This window comes from Ziziphus jujuba, chromosome 1, assembly GCF_031755915.1.
Source record: "Ziziphus jujuba cultivar Dongzao chromosome 1, ASM3175591v1".
Taxonomy (NCBI): Eukaryota; Viridiplantae; Streptophyta; class Magnoliopsida; order Rosales; family Rhamnaceae; genus Ziziphus; species Ziziphus jujuba.
This window is the reverse complement of record NC_083379.1, coordinates 8,512,440-8,526,170: the sequence shown is the minus strand read 5'-3', so window position 1 is coordinate 8,526,170 and position 13,731 is coordinate 8,512,440. Positions and strand designations below refer to the sequence as shown.

Sequence of the window (13,731 nt, the reverse complement as noted above, 5' to 3'; positions counted from 1 at the left end):
AAATAAAAAAATAAATAAATCTCGTACATTCTAAGTCTCTTTTGAGGTTTTATTGCTCTACTGAGTTAGTAAAGCAACTTGGATTCTAAAAAAAATTAGAGATTCAATCATATTTGTGGGGCAATAGAGAAGATATACAGGTTAGGAATGCAAGTAACCTCTACTCTTCCAACCTTTTTTATTCATAAAAAAAATAAAAATAAAAATAAAAATCTTGGTAATCTTGATATATGCTTTCACCATATTATTAATATTAATGAAATTCTTATAATTTACGAGCACCACCCCTGCACCCTTCTTCTTTCTCGCAGCCTCTATCATAACTGTGAGACTGCGGAGGAAGACAGCCATGATTACCCGGTTGGGAGCAACGGGGTGTATCGCCATGTTGGATAGCACCATAGCTTATTTTTGTGCAATTCCCCCCTCCAGCAAAGAAGGAGCAAACCAACAGTGCAACTATGCAAAAAGCAGTCTTTGAGCTCGCCATACTCTTTTTCTTGATTTAAAAGGGGGATAAAAAAAAAAACTGTTTTGGGGTTTATTCGTAGTATTGAATACTCCAGGGAGGGGGTGAGTGATGAGTTTGATGGAAATGAAAGCTCTGGTTTTTATATTAGTTTTGGTTTTGTTTATTTTTAGGATATAAATATTGATTTGTGGTGTTGCTTAGTCTTCAGAGAGTCCGGTTTGTTGGGAAGACCAGAGAAATGAGAATTATGTATATTTGATAAAGAAGATCTTAGTTTGGCAATTCTTACTTGATGGACAAAAATTTGTTTGGAAATTTTTAAGTACATGTATAATAAGGATGATAAACTATTGAATAAAAAAAAAAAAAACAAAAAAAGGAACATTGTTAATTATATCCCACGACCCCGCATTATCAGCTTGATTTCTTTTGGTGGAATTAATTTTCTAAAAATCATTTCTCCAATTGTCAACCATGTTTATTTAGTTAAACTATGTGGTAGAATATAGAATTTTTTTTTTCCCCTTTAATAGAGATAGAATATAGAATTGAGAATTCGAAAAAAAAAAAAAATAGTAACTTTGTGTTTAAATGGTATAATTACTATAAAATTGAAATTATAGATCGCCTGTTTTGTGAGTTTAGAGAGAATAACTTTTCACGTGCATTCCATCATATATATTTTTCCTTAACAAAAACTATCCATATAACTAAATATTTTATTTCAGATTCCATCGAAATTATATGATATAATGTAACCTCATGTTTTAAGATGGACTTTATGAAATGAATACCGTGTCGGCTAATGGAAGGAGCACTTTAAATTGAATGTTAATTTTTTTTTTTTTTTGGGGGTCAATATATATTATTTCTGATTGAAATGAGTTATGAATTTTCCAAATTTGATATCAATTAGGTTGAAATGGTTTTTGTTTCTAATTTAAACATCAAATATTCACGATATAAATGTTTGGAATTTAAAATAAATTAGAGAAAGAAAATAATTTAAGAAATAAAAATATTTCACAAAAGAAATTCATTTCACTTTCGATTTCCTTTTTTTTTTTTAAATAACTTTTTATAATATAAATTTTTTTTCTTTCTTTTTTTCTGATCAACTCCAAACTTTAAACAAAAATGCAAACTGTAAATTCTGGGGAAAAAAAAAAACAAATTGGATTTGTAGTTTTTGAAGGAAAATTGTAGTTCCAAATTCTACGTAAAATATAATATAATTCCATCAAAAAAAAAAAAAAGAAACATACAAATTGGATTTTTTTTTCTCGTGGTCATTGAAACAAATATTTTATTTAAACTTTGTTAAATTTATATTAATTTTAATTTAGTCTTTTGACATTTCAAAAATATTATTTAACTTTTTTTACATTTCTTTCTTTTTTATTATTTTATTTATATTTTTAAAAATAATTTTATCTATATTTTGTAATTTTGAAAACTCTTAAGGATTAAATTGAAATTAATGCAGAGTTAATGGTGTTTAAACGAAGTGTTCCCCAGCAGAAGGGTAGTTCAGGTAATTTCGCATCTGTTTGCCCCAATTTTCTGCGAGAGCCTAGTCTGAGCTGCCATGGGTACTCGGGCATGAAGCTTATGGTATTTGTAAAGCCAATTGCTCTACTTGCAGTCACCCTAAGTGGCACCATCTTGTTCATACTACTTTCCCATCGGAACCAATCTTCTACTTCAGGAGAACCAGACTCCATGGCTCGGAGCTTTATTCTGTGGCTTCACGGGTTGGGCGACTCGGGTCCGGCCAACGAGCCCATCAAGAACCTCTTCACCTCACCGGAGTTCAGGAACACAATCTGGTCCTTCCCTTCTGCTCCTTCCAACCCAGTCACCTGCAACTGTACGTTTTTACTCGCACCATTTCTGAATGTTTACATAATGTATTCCGTTTCGTATTTTATGGTTTTTGCTTCCTATATATGTTCCATTCTCTTAAGTTCTTTGGTTTTTGATAATTGCAATGCGATTACTCATGTGGTCTTTTTTTTGTTTGGTGAGAACTAATACAGATTTTATTTTTTTCGTTTTATGGATAAATTCTGTGCGTGACTTCACTTTGATTATTTCTATTGCATTACATCTAAATGTATGATTTGTAAAGTCTTGTGAATTTTCTGGCATGGGTTGAGAGTAAAATTTATTTTCTTTGCATAATTTATGTTTTAATTTTGATCTTTTTGCTTAATTGAAAAGTACTTTTGGGCTATACTTCTGTTTACAAGGTAAATTTGGTCCTCATTCATTGTTGGAAATATCAATTGGGTTATAAAGAGGATGATGATATTAGAGAACCAAGCTGTTTGTGGTTGACAAAATGGTGGCTTTATTGAAAAACGCAGTTTAGCTTGATCACATTTAGAGAGAACCAAGCTGTTTGTAGTTGACAAAATGGTGGCTTTATTGAAAACACAGTTTAGCTTAATCGTGTTAAGTCTTTTAAGAACCGAGTAATCGTTCTGTAGTCCAAAATTTGAATTGTAATTTGAAAGATAGTTAAAAGAGCATAGCACGAAGTTGGTAAAGAAAAGAACAGTTAACATGTAAGGAAAAAATATTTTCGCTTAAGCTTTCCTTGTTTAATACCCTCAGACTACAAATATGCTCATAAATCATTTACTAATATAATTCTGCAATTATAACTTGGTAAAATGACATAAATTGAAAAGATCTGATATTTTGAGAATTTCTTTCCCTAGATATTTAGAAGAATTTTGCCTCATCTACTTTCATGCAATATACTGATTGCTGTTTTTTTTAGATGGTGCGGTAATGCCTTCATGGTTTGACATCCATGAGATTCCTGTGACAGCTGTAAGTTACACTTCTTCTACATCTTTTAACATATCTGTTCTGAATTCTCATTGTGAATCAAATGTAATGTAAGTGGAGTGGTCTTGAAATTTTTTTTATACGTTCTTCCCCCTTTTTTCTCCAAGTATTTAAGTGGATTGGTCTTGACATTTAGGCATTCTTATTTGAATGGATTAAGTGGCTTACTAAGTTAGCTGTTGATAAGAATTTAGTATCTGTTGGAACAACCTTTAAGTGTCTTTGTTATTCGATTATTCCTATATGCTATCAACAAATATATTAGAGAAACATTTGAGAAAGTACCTTTGTCGTCTCAGGGTCATAAAAATGACAGCATATTAGAGAAACATTTGAGACAGCAACTTTGTTGTCTTAGGGTCATTAAAATGACAGTTGTTCAACCGAATATCGTGATTTATCTAATAGCCTTTCACTTCTTCTACACTTTGCAGCATGAAAGTTATCTGTTCAGTGAAGTTTATATATACCAGACCAATGCATATGGTCATTATATATCTGTCTCCTTAGCAAGGTTCACCCTTTGATCATTTTGTCTTTTTTGGAGATAATGTGAAAATATAATGTCATTGTCATGTCATTTAAGGGTAGAAATGAACGTCTTGTGACAAGAGTAGCTCTATTGTTTGTCTGTTTAGATTCTTCGTTAATTGAAAATTGGACTTTTAGGCAGCCAGTATATTTTGAATTCTTGTACATTTCTTTTTCGATTAAGTTGATAATGCATTCCAGGATTCTCCAAAAGATGAAAGGAGCCTGCTTAAAGCAGTTCAGAACGTGCATAAGATGATCGACAAGGAGATAGCTGCTGGCACCAATCCTAATAATGTATTTGTGTGTGGATTTAGTCAAGGAGGTCTCTCTCTCTCTCTCTCTGTGGTTTGAACACTTGGTTGGCATTGCTGTCTGTAACATGTGAATTTTAAATGTTTTCCCAGGTGCATTAACATTGGCAAGTGTTCTTTTATACCCCAAAACTCTAGGAGGAGGTGCAGTGTTTAGCGGATGGGTTCCTTTTAATGCATCAAGGACAGAACAATTCCCTCCAGAGGCAAAGAGGGTACCCTTCACAATATATCTGATGTCTTTCAGCTAGAGTTTACAATTTTATTTTTTATTTTTTATTTATCTGCTTCATTTTTAACCTTGGGATGAAGTAGCGAATTGTTTTTTACACCTTGCAACAAGGCCATTTTACATTCCTGCTCGTGGTATGAAGGAGTTGCTTGCCCTGCTAATGTTTATTCTATGACATCATGGTTTTAATTAATGGGACCATGCCATGGAAGTGCTCGTATAAGAAAAGTAAATATTTCATCTAACTTGATGGTAAAATGTAATGAATAAATCTCAAGGGTGAGTGCAATATTCTCCAAATTATGGGATGGGTAAGATGAAATGAGTCATAGAACAGGGTGCATCATATCATTTAGCCTTTTTAGTTTATAGTATTAAATACCTAGAAGGCAAACTCTAGGAGGAGGTGCAATGTTTAGCAGATGGGTTCCTTTTGATAAATCAAGGACAGAACAATTCCCCCCAGAGGCAAAGAGGTACTGTTAATGAATTGTTTTTTACACCCTGTAATAAGGCCCATTTCACTTCCCACTTATGGTTTGAACTTTGAAGGATTTGCTTTCCCTGATAATGTTTATTCTATGACAAGTGCTCACATATAAGAAAAGTAAAGTAAATATTTCATTTAACTTAATGTTTATTCTATGACATGATATATTACACTCAAGGGTGAGTGTAATATTCTTCAAATTACAGGATGGTTAAGATCAAATGAGTCATAGAAAAGGTGCATCATATAATTTAGCCTTTTAGTTTATATTGTTAAATTCTTAGAATCTGGCACTTCTGTTCTTTCTTGCATTTCATGCATCTAAAATTAAAAAGATTCAGTAGTGTCATGCAAGTCAAATATATCTCATGTCTATTTTAGATGCGCTTAGGCATTGATGACCTTTGCTTTTTATGAAGTTTTAGCATATTTCAACTATCTGAACCTGACTGACCTGACCTTTGTGCAGACACCTATTCTGTGGTCTCATGGAATGGCCGACAGAACAGTACTATTTGAAGCGGGACAAGCTGGTCCTCCTTTTGTTGAACAAGTTGGTGTAACCTGTGAATTTAAGGTAACATATGCAAGTAATTCCACAGTTGCTCAGTTGGATTGGTATGTTACTCCCGAAAATAGTACTCAAGTCGTTCTTAATTCACAGGCTTATCCCAAACTTGAACATTCAATAAACAATGAGGAGCTCCGTTACCTGGAATCATGGATCAAAGCCCGTCTCCAAAGTTCTTCGTAGAGGTTTGGTGGTGATTAATATGTCATTTATGAGTCATAAGTTGTTGGTACTTGATCATTATAAATGAGGAAAGTCAAAGTTCCCAATTATGTTGCTTATCTATCTCTATTTTCCTTTTGGCTTGAATTATATTTGCATAATCAGGTAAAACAAAACAAAAAATCATGGGTTATAAATACATTGTCTAAATATTTGGTACGCTCTTAGATAGCAGAGAGGTGCAATTGTCACTCTGCAGTTTGCCTTCTTCAACTCTTTAACAGTTGCTGTATTATCTATTAGAGAAATACAATTCTTTGTGGTTTACAAAGATGGTTGTTTACATGCTATTTTCCTCCAGCAACTGCATTAGGATTGGTCCTATACTATGACCAATTCCCATCCTCTCCTAACAATTTGCTGTGCTATGGTCTTGGGTGAGAAGGAAGATAAGAATTCTCCACCATCTTAAACTTTCTATTGCTCTTTGAAATCTGGCAGTCTTGGTGAGGCGGCTTTTTTTTTCCAGCTTTGTTTGTAGTTTATTTATTATTATTATTATTATTATTCTCAGTCCAAAATAAAAAATAAAAATAAAAAGGTAGAAAAAAACAAAAAGAAAGCCTATCCAAACAGATCAGTGTCTAAACGAAGAGACTCCCATCACTGTGGATGTGAACTCCCAAGTCAATGAAAATTATGCACATAAAACACGCAATTAGACGTGAAAAAGGAAAGAAAATGTTGATAGGCAACTGACAGCAGCTTTGTTTTGACCGCATCAAAACGGCAACACTTTCTAAAATGTAAAATAATATCTCCGAGTAGTTACTTGTTAGGAACTGGCATTTATATCCATATAAATATTTTTTGCTTGACGTTTATGTCCATATTTAAATAAACAAATTATGTCCTTTAAGATTAGCTCCTGGAGCTTAATTGTGGCCAAGTTGGGGAATAAATAAATAAAATAAACTCTTGGAACCAAGATTGCGCTTGGTACTAAAACAAGTCCAGGATCAACCATGGCGATGTACTACCACTCCAAACAATGCCAAATATTATTTAAAGTAGAAAAACCCGACCAATCCCACCAACCCTAATTGATTATTTGACGTAAAGAGTTAGAGAGAGACAGAGACAGAGACTGATCATGAAAGGTGGTCCCACATTAAATCAAATATCAATGCTCAGTTTTGATCAAATTGTATAAAAAGCGAATCTCGTTCACTCACTCTGAGACTACCATTTGCGAGAGATGTTCCCGCGTAGCATGTGAACATTTCCCAAATGGAAGACCACAACATCCATCACCAACTCCAATGCCTTCTCTCTCTCTCTCTCTCTCACTCACTTTCTCTCTCTAAAACTCTCAAAAGAATAACATAACCTTAGCAATCCCTCCTAGTCCAAGCGCTTGAGTCTCTATTATATGAGCTAATAGTATAAGCCCTTCTCTCTGTTTATTTTTTCTCTCTCTTCTTTTTTCTCTGTTTGTTTTCTCTGTTTTCAAAACCCTCCAATGAAGAAGCTCTACCGCAAAGGCACGGTTCATCCGTCACCGCCAATCATATCCGACCACCTGTCCTTTCTTCCCGCTGCCATACTCACCCTCACGGTGGCTCTCTCACCGGAGGATAGAGAAGTCTTGGCCTATCTCATCTCTTGCTCTAACAGCGCGGGCGTCAACTCATCGTCCTCCGGCCAACGGAGAACCACCCAAAGAAGCTGCGGAAAAGGAGGGGTCGCCGGAGCTACTTCTTCTTCTTCTTCTGGTGGTGGTGGCGACCATCCGCCTCAGTTTAACTGCAACTGCTTCAGGTGTTATACGAGTTTCTGGGTCAGATGGGACTCGTCGCCGAATCGCCAACTGATCCATGAAATTATCGATGCTTTCGAGGATGGTTTGCTGGCACAGAGCAAAGGAGCGAAGAATAATAATAATAGGAAAGAGAGAAGGAAGAGAGGAGGTGGTGGTGGTGGTGGTGGTGGTGGTAATAATGGGTCGGGCGAGTTGAAGCGGTCGGAGCTGAGTTCGGGGAAGGACGAGTTGGTTGAATCGGAATCGGTGGTTGAAGAGACTAGCAGTGGTGGAGGTGATGGTGTAGGTGATGAAGAAGCTGAGAAAGGCTCTGTAAGAAGGTTTGTAAGCTTTATTGGGGAGAGGATTTGGGGTGTTTGGAACGAATAAATTTTTCTCTGAAAAAGTTTTTTTTTTCCACTTTTTTTTTTTTTAAAAAAAATTATCAAATTAAGAGGTGGGTTTTAATTAGGTCTTGTTCTGGTTCTTCTTGAGCTTTGAATCCCCTTGTAAATTACCCCTTTGGAGTATGTAAAAATTGGGTAAGTTTAATTTTGAATCATCAACAAGTAAATTTAATGCTTGCAGAGTAAATTTGGCTACTTGCATCAATATTTTTATGTTATATTATAAACAATGTGTATACTGTACATATCCAAGATTTGACCATTAGTTATTCGAAAGAAAGGAAGTTGAGCTGCCTTTCTATGTAAAATCATGAAGGCAGAAATTATTTTGTTGTTATTGTAATTATTGTGCTTTTTCTCTTTTTAATGGTTTGGGAAATTTGGGTTGGGTTTGAAATACATATGCTCTCATTTTTCATTAGGTATTCTAACTTTTAGTGGTATAAATAAAATCAGATGGAATGTGCATAATGGTAAAAAAGGGTTTTGTAAGTTAAATCAGATGGAATGTACACAATGGTAAAAAAGGATTTAGGTGTCAAAATTTTTTTTTTTTGCGATGGTTTTTGGGGTGTCAAAATTAGGTCCCGAACTTAAAACCAAAATTAAATAACAGAAAACAAAATTAAAAGGAAAAGCCCTCAACAGCCCCAAAAAAAAGCGTACAATGTAGATTTTGTAGTATGTGATTGTTTTAATCTTGGTTGGGAGATGCTGAGGCATGTTTGGTAATGCAAAGAATCCTGAATAAATTTTATCCGGAACGTGCTATGTTTTTTATATTTCGTTTTTTTATACTTCAAAGGATGGGGTTAATTGGTGCGTCTCCATGACCATGCATGATGATGCATGGATGGACAAAATGGCATGTTGTGAAAGCCGGTCCCATACGATTCCATTTGCAATGATGCTGGGAAATGCCCAAACATGCATGGCAAAGTGAAATACCGTAACTGCCCTTGTATGTTGTCGAAGCTTAGATCATCTAGTGCCAAAACCCATTTCCATTTCCGGGAAAGGTTCTATACGGTACTTTAGGATGGTATTATAAAGAGAGAGGGCATAATTTGGCAAAGCAGAAAAAAATAATTGGGGGTATTACAGTAATAAAAAAAAAATTTGGATGGGATTGGATGGGTTAGGTGTCACAATTGACGAGGTCGGCAAAAGCAAAGGCTTCGACTAAAGCAAAGGGAGGCCCCAAAAAAGTCCCACTAAGAGCCCCAGTCCAAACTTCTTTTCGTAGTTCCCCAAGGGCAAGGGTTTTTATTCTTTTATATATTATTATTATTTTTTATTTTTATTATTATGTTTTTGCCAATCCTTTTATATTTTACTCTTATGGACCAATTTACCCCTATTCATTTTCCAACCAAAAAAACATCCCATATATCAATAGGATGAATGAATTTGAGTTAATCAATCAACATATCAATATTCCCAACAATTCAAAAGATAAACCCAATTAATATTTTCTTATCGTCAATATGGTGGTATTGTTATTATTGAGAGAGATGGATTTCATCTTTTAAAAAAAAATAAATATAAAATATAAAATATAAATTTTTTTTCTAATGTACAAAAAATATCTCGCTCATTTTGATTGGTATTAATGGCAATCTATGAAGTTGACTCCATCAAGCTCAATCAATCACCTTTTTCTGACCATTGCTTGCAGAAATATTGGTAATATTTACCCAAAAAAAATATATATATACAAATATTGGTAACCTTTCAATTGGAACAACAATTTTTATCAATAACTGAAAAATAATAAGAAAAAGGTAGGTAAAAATTAAAGCTTACCTAATAAAATGAAAAAATAGTTAAAATTCTCTTTTAATTATTAGTTAACAACAAATGGTGAGTAATTTTTATTTTTCTTCACTAAGAATACTGAAAATCTGAGTCTTAGATAGCACAATCAATTACCTACCAAAGTGTGAAAAAGCATCTAAGTTATCCAAAAATCTTTAAATGAAAACATAGTTTATGGTTCCAACAAAATATCAAATAGCTTAGTTAAATAAATAAATATAAATATAAATTGGTCTATTTTTAAATATAGATGTGGTAGGAACATAGTTAATGGTTTCAACAAAATATCAAATAGCTTAGTTAAATAAATAAATATAAATACAACTTGGTCTATTTTTAAATAGAGATGTGGTAGGAATAACAGTTTGGTCTCCAAAACCATGCATGCATGTGATGTCATTGAATCCAACTTTGAATTTGAAAAGAAATAAATAACTTGGAACATATGCAAGGTGGACCTTCTCATGTTAAAAAAAAGAAAAAAATATCTTTGTCTAAACCAAAAACTTTTTACTAGTTTAAGAAATATGATAAACCCACAATCAAACACTTGGAAGCTTATACTCTGCATGCTCTACTCAATAAGCACTTGGTCTTGAAAGAGACCCTCAGCAAAGTTAAAAAAACAAAAAATAATAAATAAGTAAAAGATTGTGAGCTGAATTTGTTGTCCCTTTTTACTTTATCTTCTACAACCACTAATGGCATGCATGCGTTTCTATTGGGACACCAAGCAAAATGGAAAATTCGGTTACTTTAACTTAAAGGGTATTTTGGTAATTTAGATGTAAACAGGAGGACTGCATCTTATACATATAAAATTTTGAACCCATTTATTTTTCACCCTTGTTTTATGATTAAAAATTGATTTAAAGCAAATGGGGATATCATAGGAATGCGAATCTAGTTGCTTTATGTTGAGCCAGTAAGTACAGAAGGAGGAGACAATTGGCTCCAGTCTGGGTGACCCTAAGCACATATTCTACCATAATAGCTTACCACATAGTCAGCACAATCAGCATCTAGGTGGCTAATCACCGTACAGCTGTCATTTTCTTATATTTTGATATGCGGGATTCCCGTGCTTAATTGGTGGTAGTCTTGATTAATAATTAAATCCAATCGATGTTCCCAGGTGGGTAATTAATCTCATCATTGTCACAATAAAGGCTGAGCAAAAACACTAATTTAGGGTTTTAGTGTCAATCATGGCATCTAACTTGTAAAAATGGAAAAGCAAAATAGATTCTTAGAATCTTTATGAGATCAACCGCATTCACCAACCACAAAAATAATAATAATAATAAAGGAAAACTATTTCTCACTTTTGTTTGGATACAAACAATCAGAGTAGAAATTCTGGACTTCCCGACGAATTCTTTGGTGGGAATTACCTGAAAACATGAAAGAAAACAAGGTAGGAGTCAATAGCACACCAAAGTGGTACCAGACTGTTGCACTCTAATGTTTAAGTCAGATAATAAATATTTTTTGAAAATAAGTGGATAAAATGATCGTTTGAGGATACATGCATACCTTAAAATGAGAGCTTCTCTTTTTAGTTATCGGATTTTCACATTGAGGAAATTGTGACATGCCATGTGTCGGAAGGTCTTTTTGACATGCCATAATGTTTGTTAATTGAGAAATTATTAAAAAAAAAAAGATAAAAGATAAAATTAGATTTTTCGAGGGAATTTAACTTCTTAATAGGTGTTGTGAGAAACCTAACTTTTCAAACATCAAATTAATTATCTATATTTTTATACTAAAATAATATCGATATTTTATATTCGTTTAGCCCCTCAAACAGAGAAAATTATACCAACATATTTCTAAAAACTAAGCACAAACACCATTATAAAATAAGTTGTTTTAGTGGCCTAAATAAGACAATTAAAATATATGCTACTAAATAATTAAACTAAATAATATAAAATTAAAAAACTAAATAATTATAACATTTATAATTGTAACATTCTACTCTGCTTTAAAAATCAACATCCACATCAATCAACAATATTGGCATTGATCTAGTGTTAGTCCCTTTTTTTTTTCTTTTTTTCTTTTTTTGACGGCTTCACTCTACTATCAGTATTTGATATATATAACACATCTTAATCCATTGTATAAGTTGTAAAATTTCATGAGTCTATTTGTCAAATGGTGTCGAAACAAAAATGTGATATTTGTTGTTAGCTATGGATTCCATAAACGGCTTTGATATCAAATGTTACAAACTCATATGTTTGTAAATTAAAGAAACATAACAATACAAAAAGAAGATAGAAGATGGAATTAGATTCTTCAAAGGAATCCAACCTCCCAATAGATTTATGGAGGAAATCCAACATCTCAAAGATCAAATTAATAATCCATACTTTTATATTAGAATAATGTCCACATTTTACATTCACTTAGCTCTCTTAAATATAGAAAATTACACCAATCTATTTCTAAACCTAGGCATGAGCATCTATTATCAAATAAGTAGCTTTGATGGCCTAATGAATAGCATGAGTAACCAAAAAAATAGAATACTTAAATTATCCACTACTAAATAGTTAAACTTAAAAATAAAAAAAAAATAAAAACTAAATATTTCATAGCATTTGTGAATGTAACAGTCTTGTGAAACCATAATTATCCAAGTGGCAAATATGATTGAGTGAAATAGGTCAATCAAACCATTTTAAGTTGTGTATGTTCAAATGGAATTTGTGTCCATTTAGACTACTTAAATTTATAGATTGGATCAGAATTCATCTCAAATGGTATACACAATAAGTAAGAAACAGTCAGTCAAACTTTTTGATCAATTGATATGCTCGATCAAAATTTAGAAAGTCCAATGAGACTTATTTGATGGACAGGTTTTGGTTGGTATTTTGGCACTTCAATTAGATTTAATCAATTTTGTATCCCTTTTCTATGGTTATCTTGTGTGGCACCTCAGCTTTCCTTTCCGACTATTTTATATGGACTTGATGAGGGTGATATATCTAGTCGGCGTTTAGCCTTTGTGACCAACTTTTTTAAAATTGTTCATCGTGATATGATTTATGCGGAACTTAATGGTTGACTGGAGGCATTATCACCCCAAAATAGATGACTATACGTTTTCACTTTTCCATTATTTTATACTAAAAAATGGACTTTGCATGTGATAAAAATATGTCCGTACAACTTGTATGGTTGTTCTTCTTCCTTTCTTTTTTTTTTTTTTTTTTTTTTGGTTACGTTATTTTTGTTTTTTTGGAGAAATATTATACGGTATATTGTATTTTTTAACAACAAAAACTCTCTCTCTCTCTCTCTCTCTCTCTCTCTCTCTCTCTCTCTCAGATAACAAAAACACTCTTTCAATGTATATAATTTCCCATTTTTGGATGTTGAAGGCATCTACTGATCATCTCATGTTGAATCCATGGTTAACGTAGCAATTGATAATTGATTACGTTTAATTTATTGGTAATGCTACATGCCCGAAGTATTAAAATATTTATTTAATTTATTTACCAAATAAGATATATTAGGATATTAATAATTATCATTTATATAATTTAAATATGAATAAGTGAATATTTAAAGGAATCAATATAAAAAAGTAAAGTTTTATAGTCAATTATTATTATTATTATTATTTTGCAATTAAATTGTTATGTACATGAACATTATGTATCTTCCCTTAGGATGATTATTATGGTGACCAACGACAATAAATAAATAAAAATTATATATAAAAATGTTATTTGATCAAGAACGGACAAAGTAATGGTTTTTTGTTGTTGTTGATTTTTTATTATTTTTTTTGTCACTGATATAGTGGTGAATAATAAACAGTAAACATTTATTAGCTCATTAAATAAACTATTATGTGTTATCATATATGGTTATAGAGGGTGAAAAAATTTTTTTATAAGAACAATAAAAACTTAAGGTCTGTTTGGGAAGTTTCAAAGTTGAAAGGAAATTTGATTTTTGAAATTTAGTGTTTTAGGATTTAGTTTTCTAAAAATTAATTTTTCTTTCGGCATAATTGATGAGTAATAGGAAAATTGAGACTTGTAAGTA

The 13,731-nt window shown here is 32.4% G+C and overlaps 2 protein-coding genes across 2 annotated transcripts; both read left to right on the top strand.

Moving 5' to 3' along the window:
• The first annotated feature begins 1,979 nt into the window (after positions 1 to 1,979).
• Positions 1,980 to 5,974, top strand: LOC107414577 (probable carboxylesterase SOBER1-like). Its single transcript, XM_016022718.4, has 6 exons — positions 1,980 to 2,342; positions 3,261 to 3,313; positions 4,064 to 4,187; positions 4,270 to 4,391; positions 5,368 to 5,475; positions 5,563 to 5,974. The coding sequence occupies exons 1-6, from the start codon at positions 2,075 to 2,077 to the stop codon at positions 5,650 to 5,652; spliced, it is 765 nt and encodes a 254-aa protein (XP_015878204.3). The 5' UTR covers positions 1,980 to 2,074; the 3' UTR covers positions 5,653 to 5,974.
• Positions 5,975 to 6,863: 889 nt separating this feature from the next.
• LOC107414739 (uncharacterized) lies at positions 6,864 to 8,182 on the top strand. Its single transcript, XM_016022916.4, has one exon. The coding sequence runs from the start codon at positions 7,154 to 7,156 to the stop codon at positions 7,820 to 7,822; it is 669 nt and encodes a 222-aa protein (XP_015878402.2). The 5' UTR covers positions 6,864 to 7,153; the 3' UTR covers positions 7,823 to 8,182.
• The last annotated feature ends 5,549 nt before the right edge of the window (positions 8,183 to 13,731 follow it).

Excerpts from the sequence above, each read along its gene's own strand:
- LOC107414577 (XM_016022718.4), top strand. The coding sequence starts at position 2,075 with ATGAAGCTTATGGTATTTGTAAAGCCAATTGCTCTACTTGCAGTCACC. Across the intron at positions 4,188-4,269 it reads GTGTGGATTTAGTCAAGGAG|GTGCATTAACATTGGCAAGT; the intron begins GTCTCTCTCTCT and ends ATGTTTTCCCAG. Across the intron at positions 5,476-5,562 it reads GTGTAACCTGTGAATTTAAG|GCTTATCCCAAACTTGAACA; the intron begins GTAACATATGCA and ends CTTAATTCACAG.
- LOC107414739 (XM_016022916.4), top strand. The coding sequence starts at position 7,154 with ATGAAGAAGCTCTACCGCAAAGGCACGGTTCATCCGTCACCGCCAATC.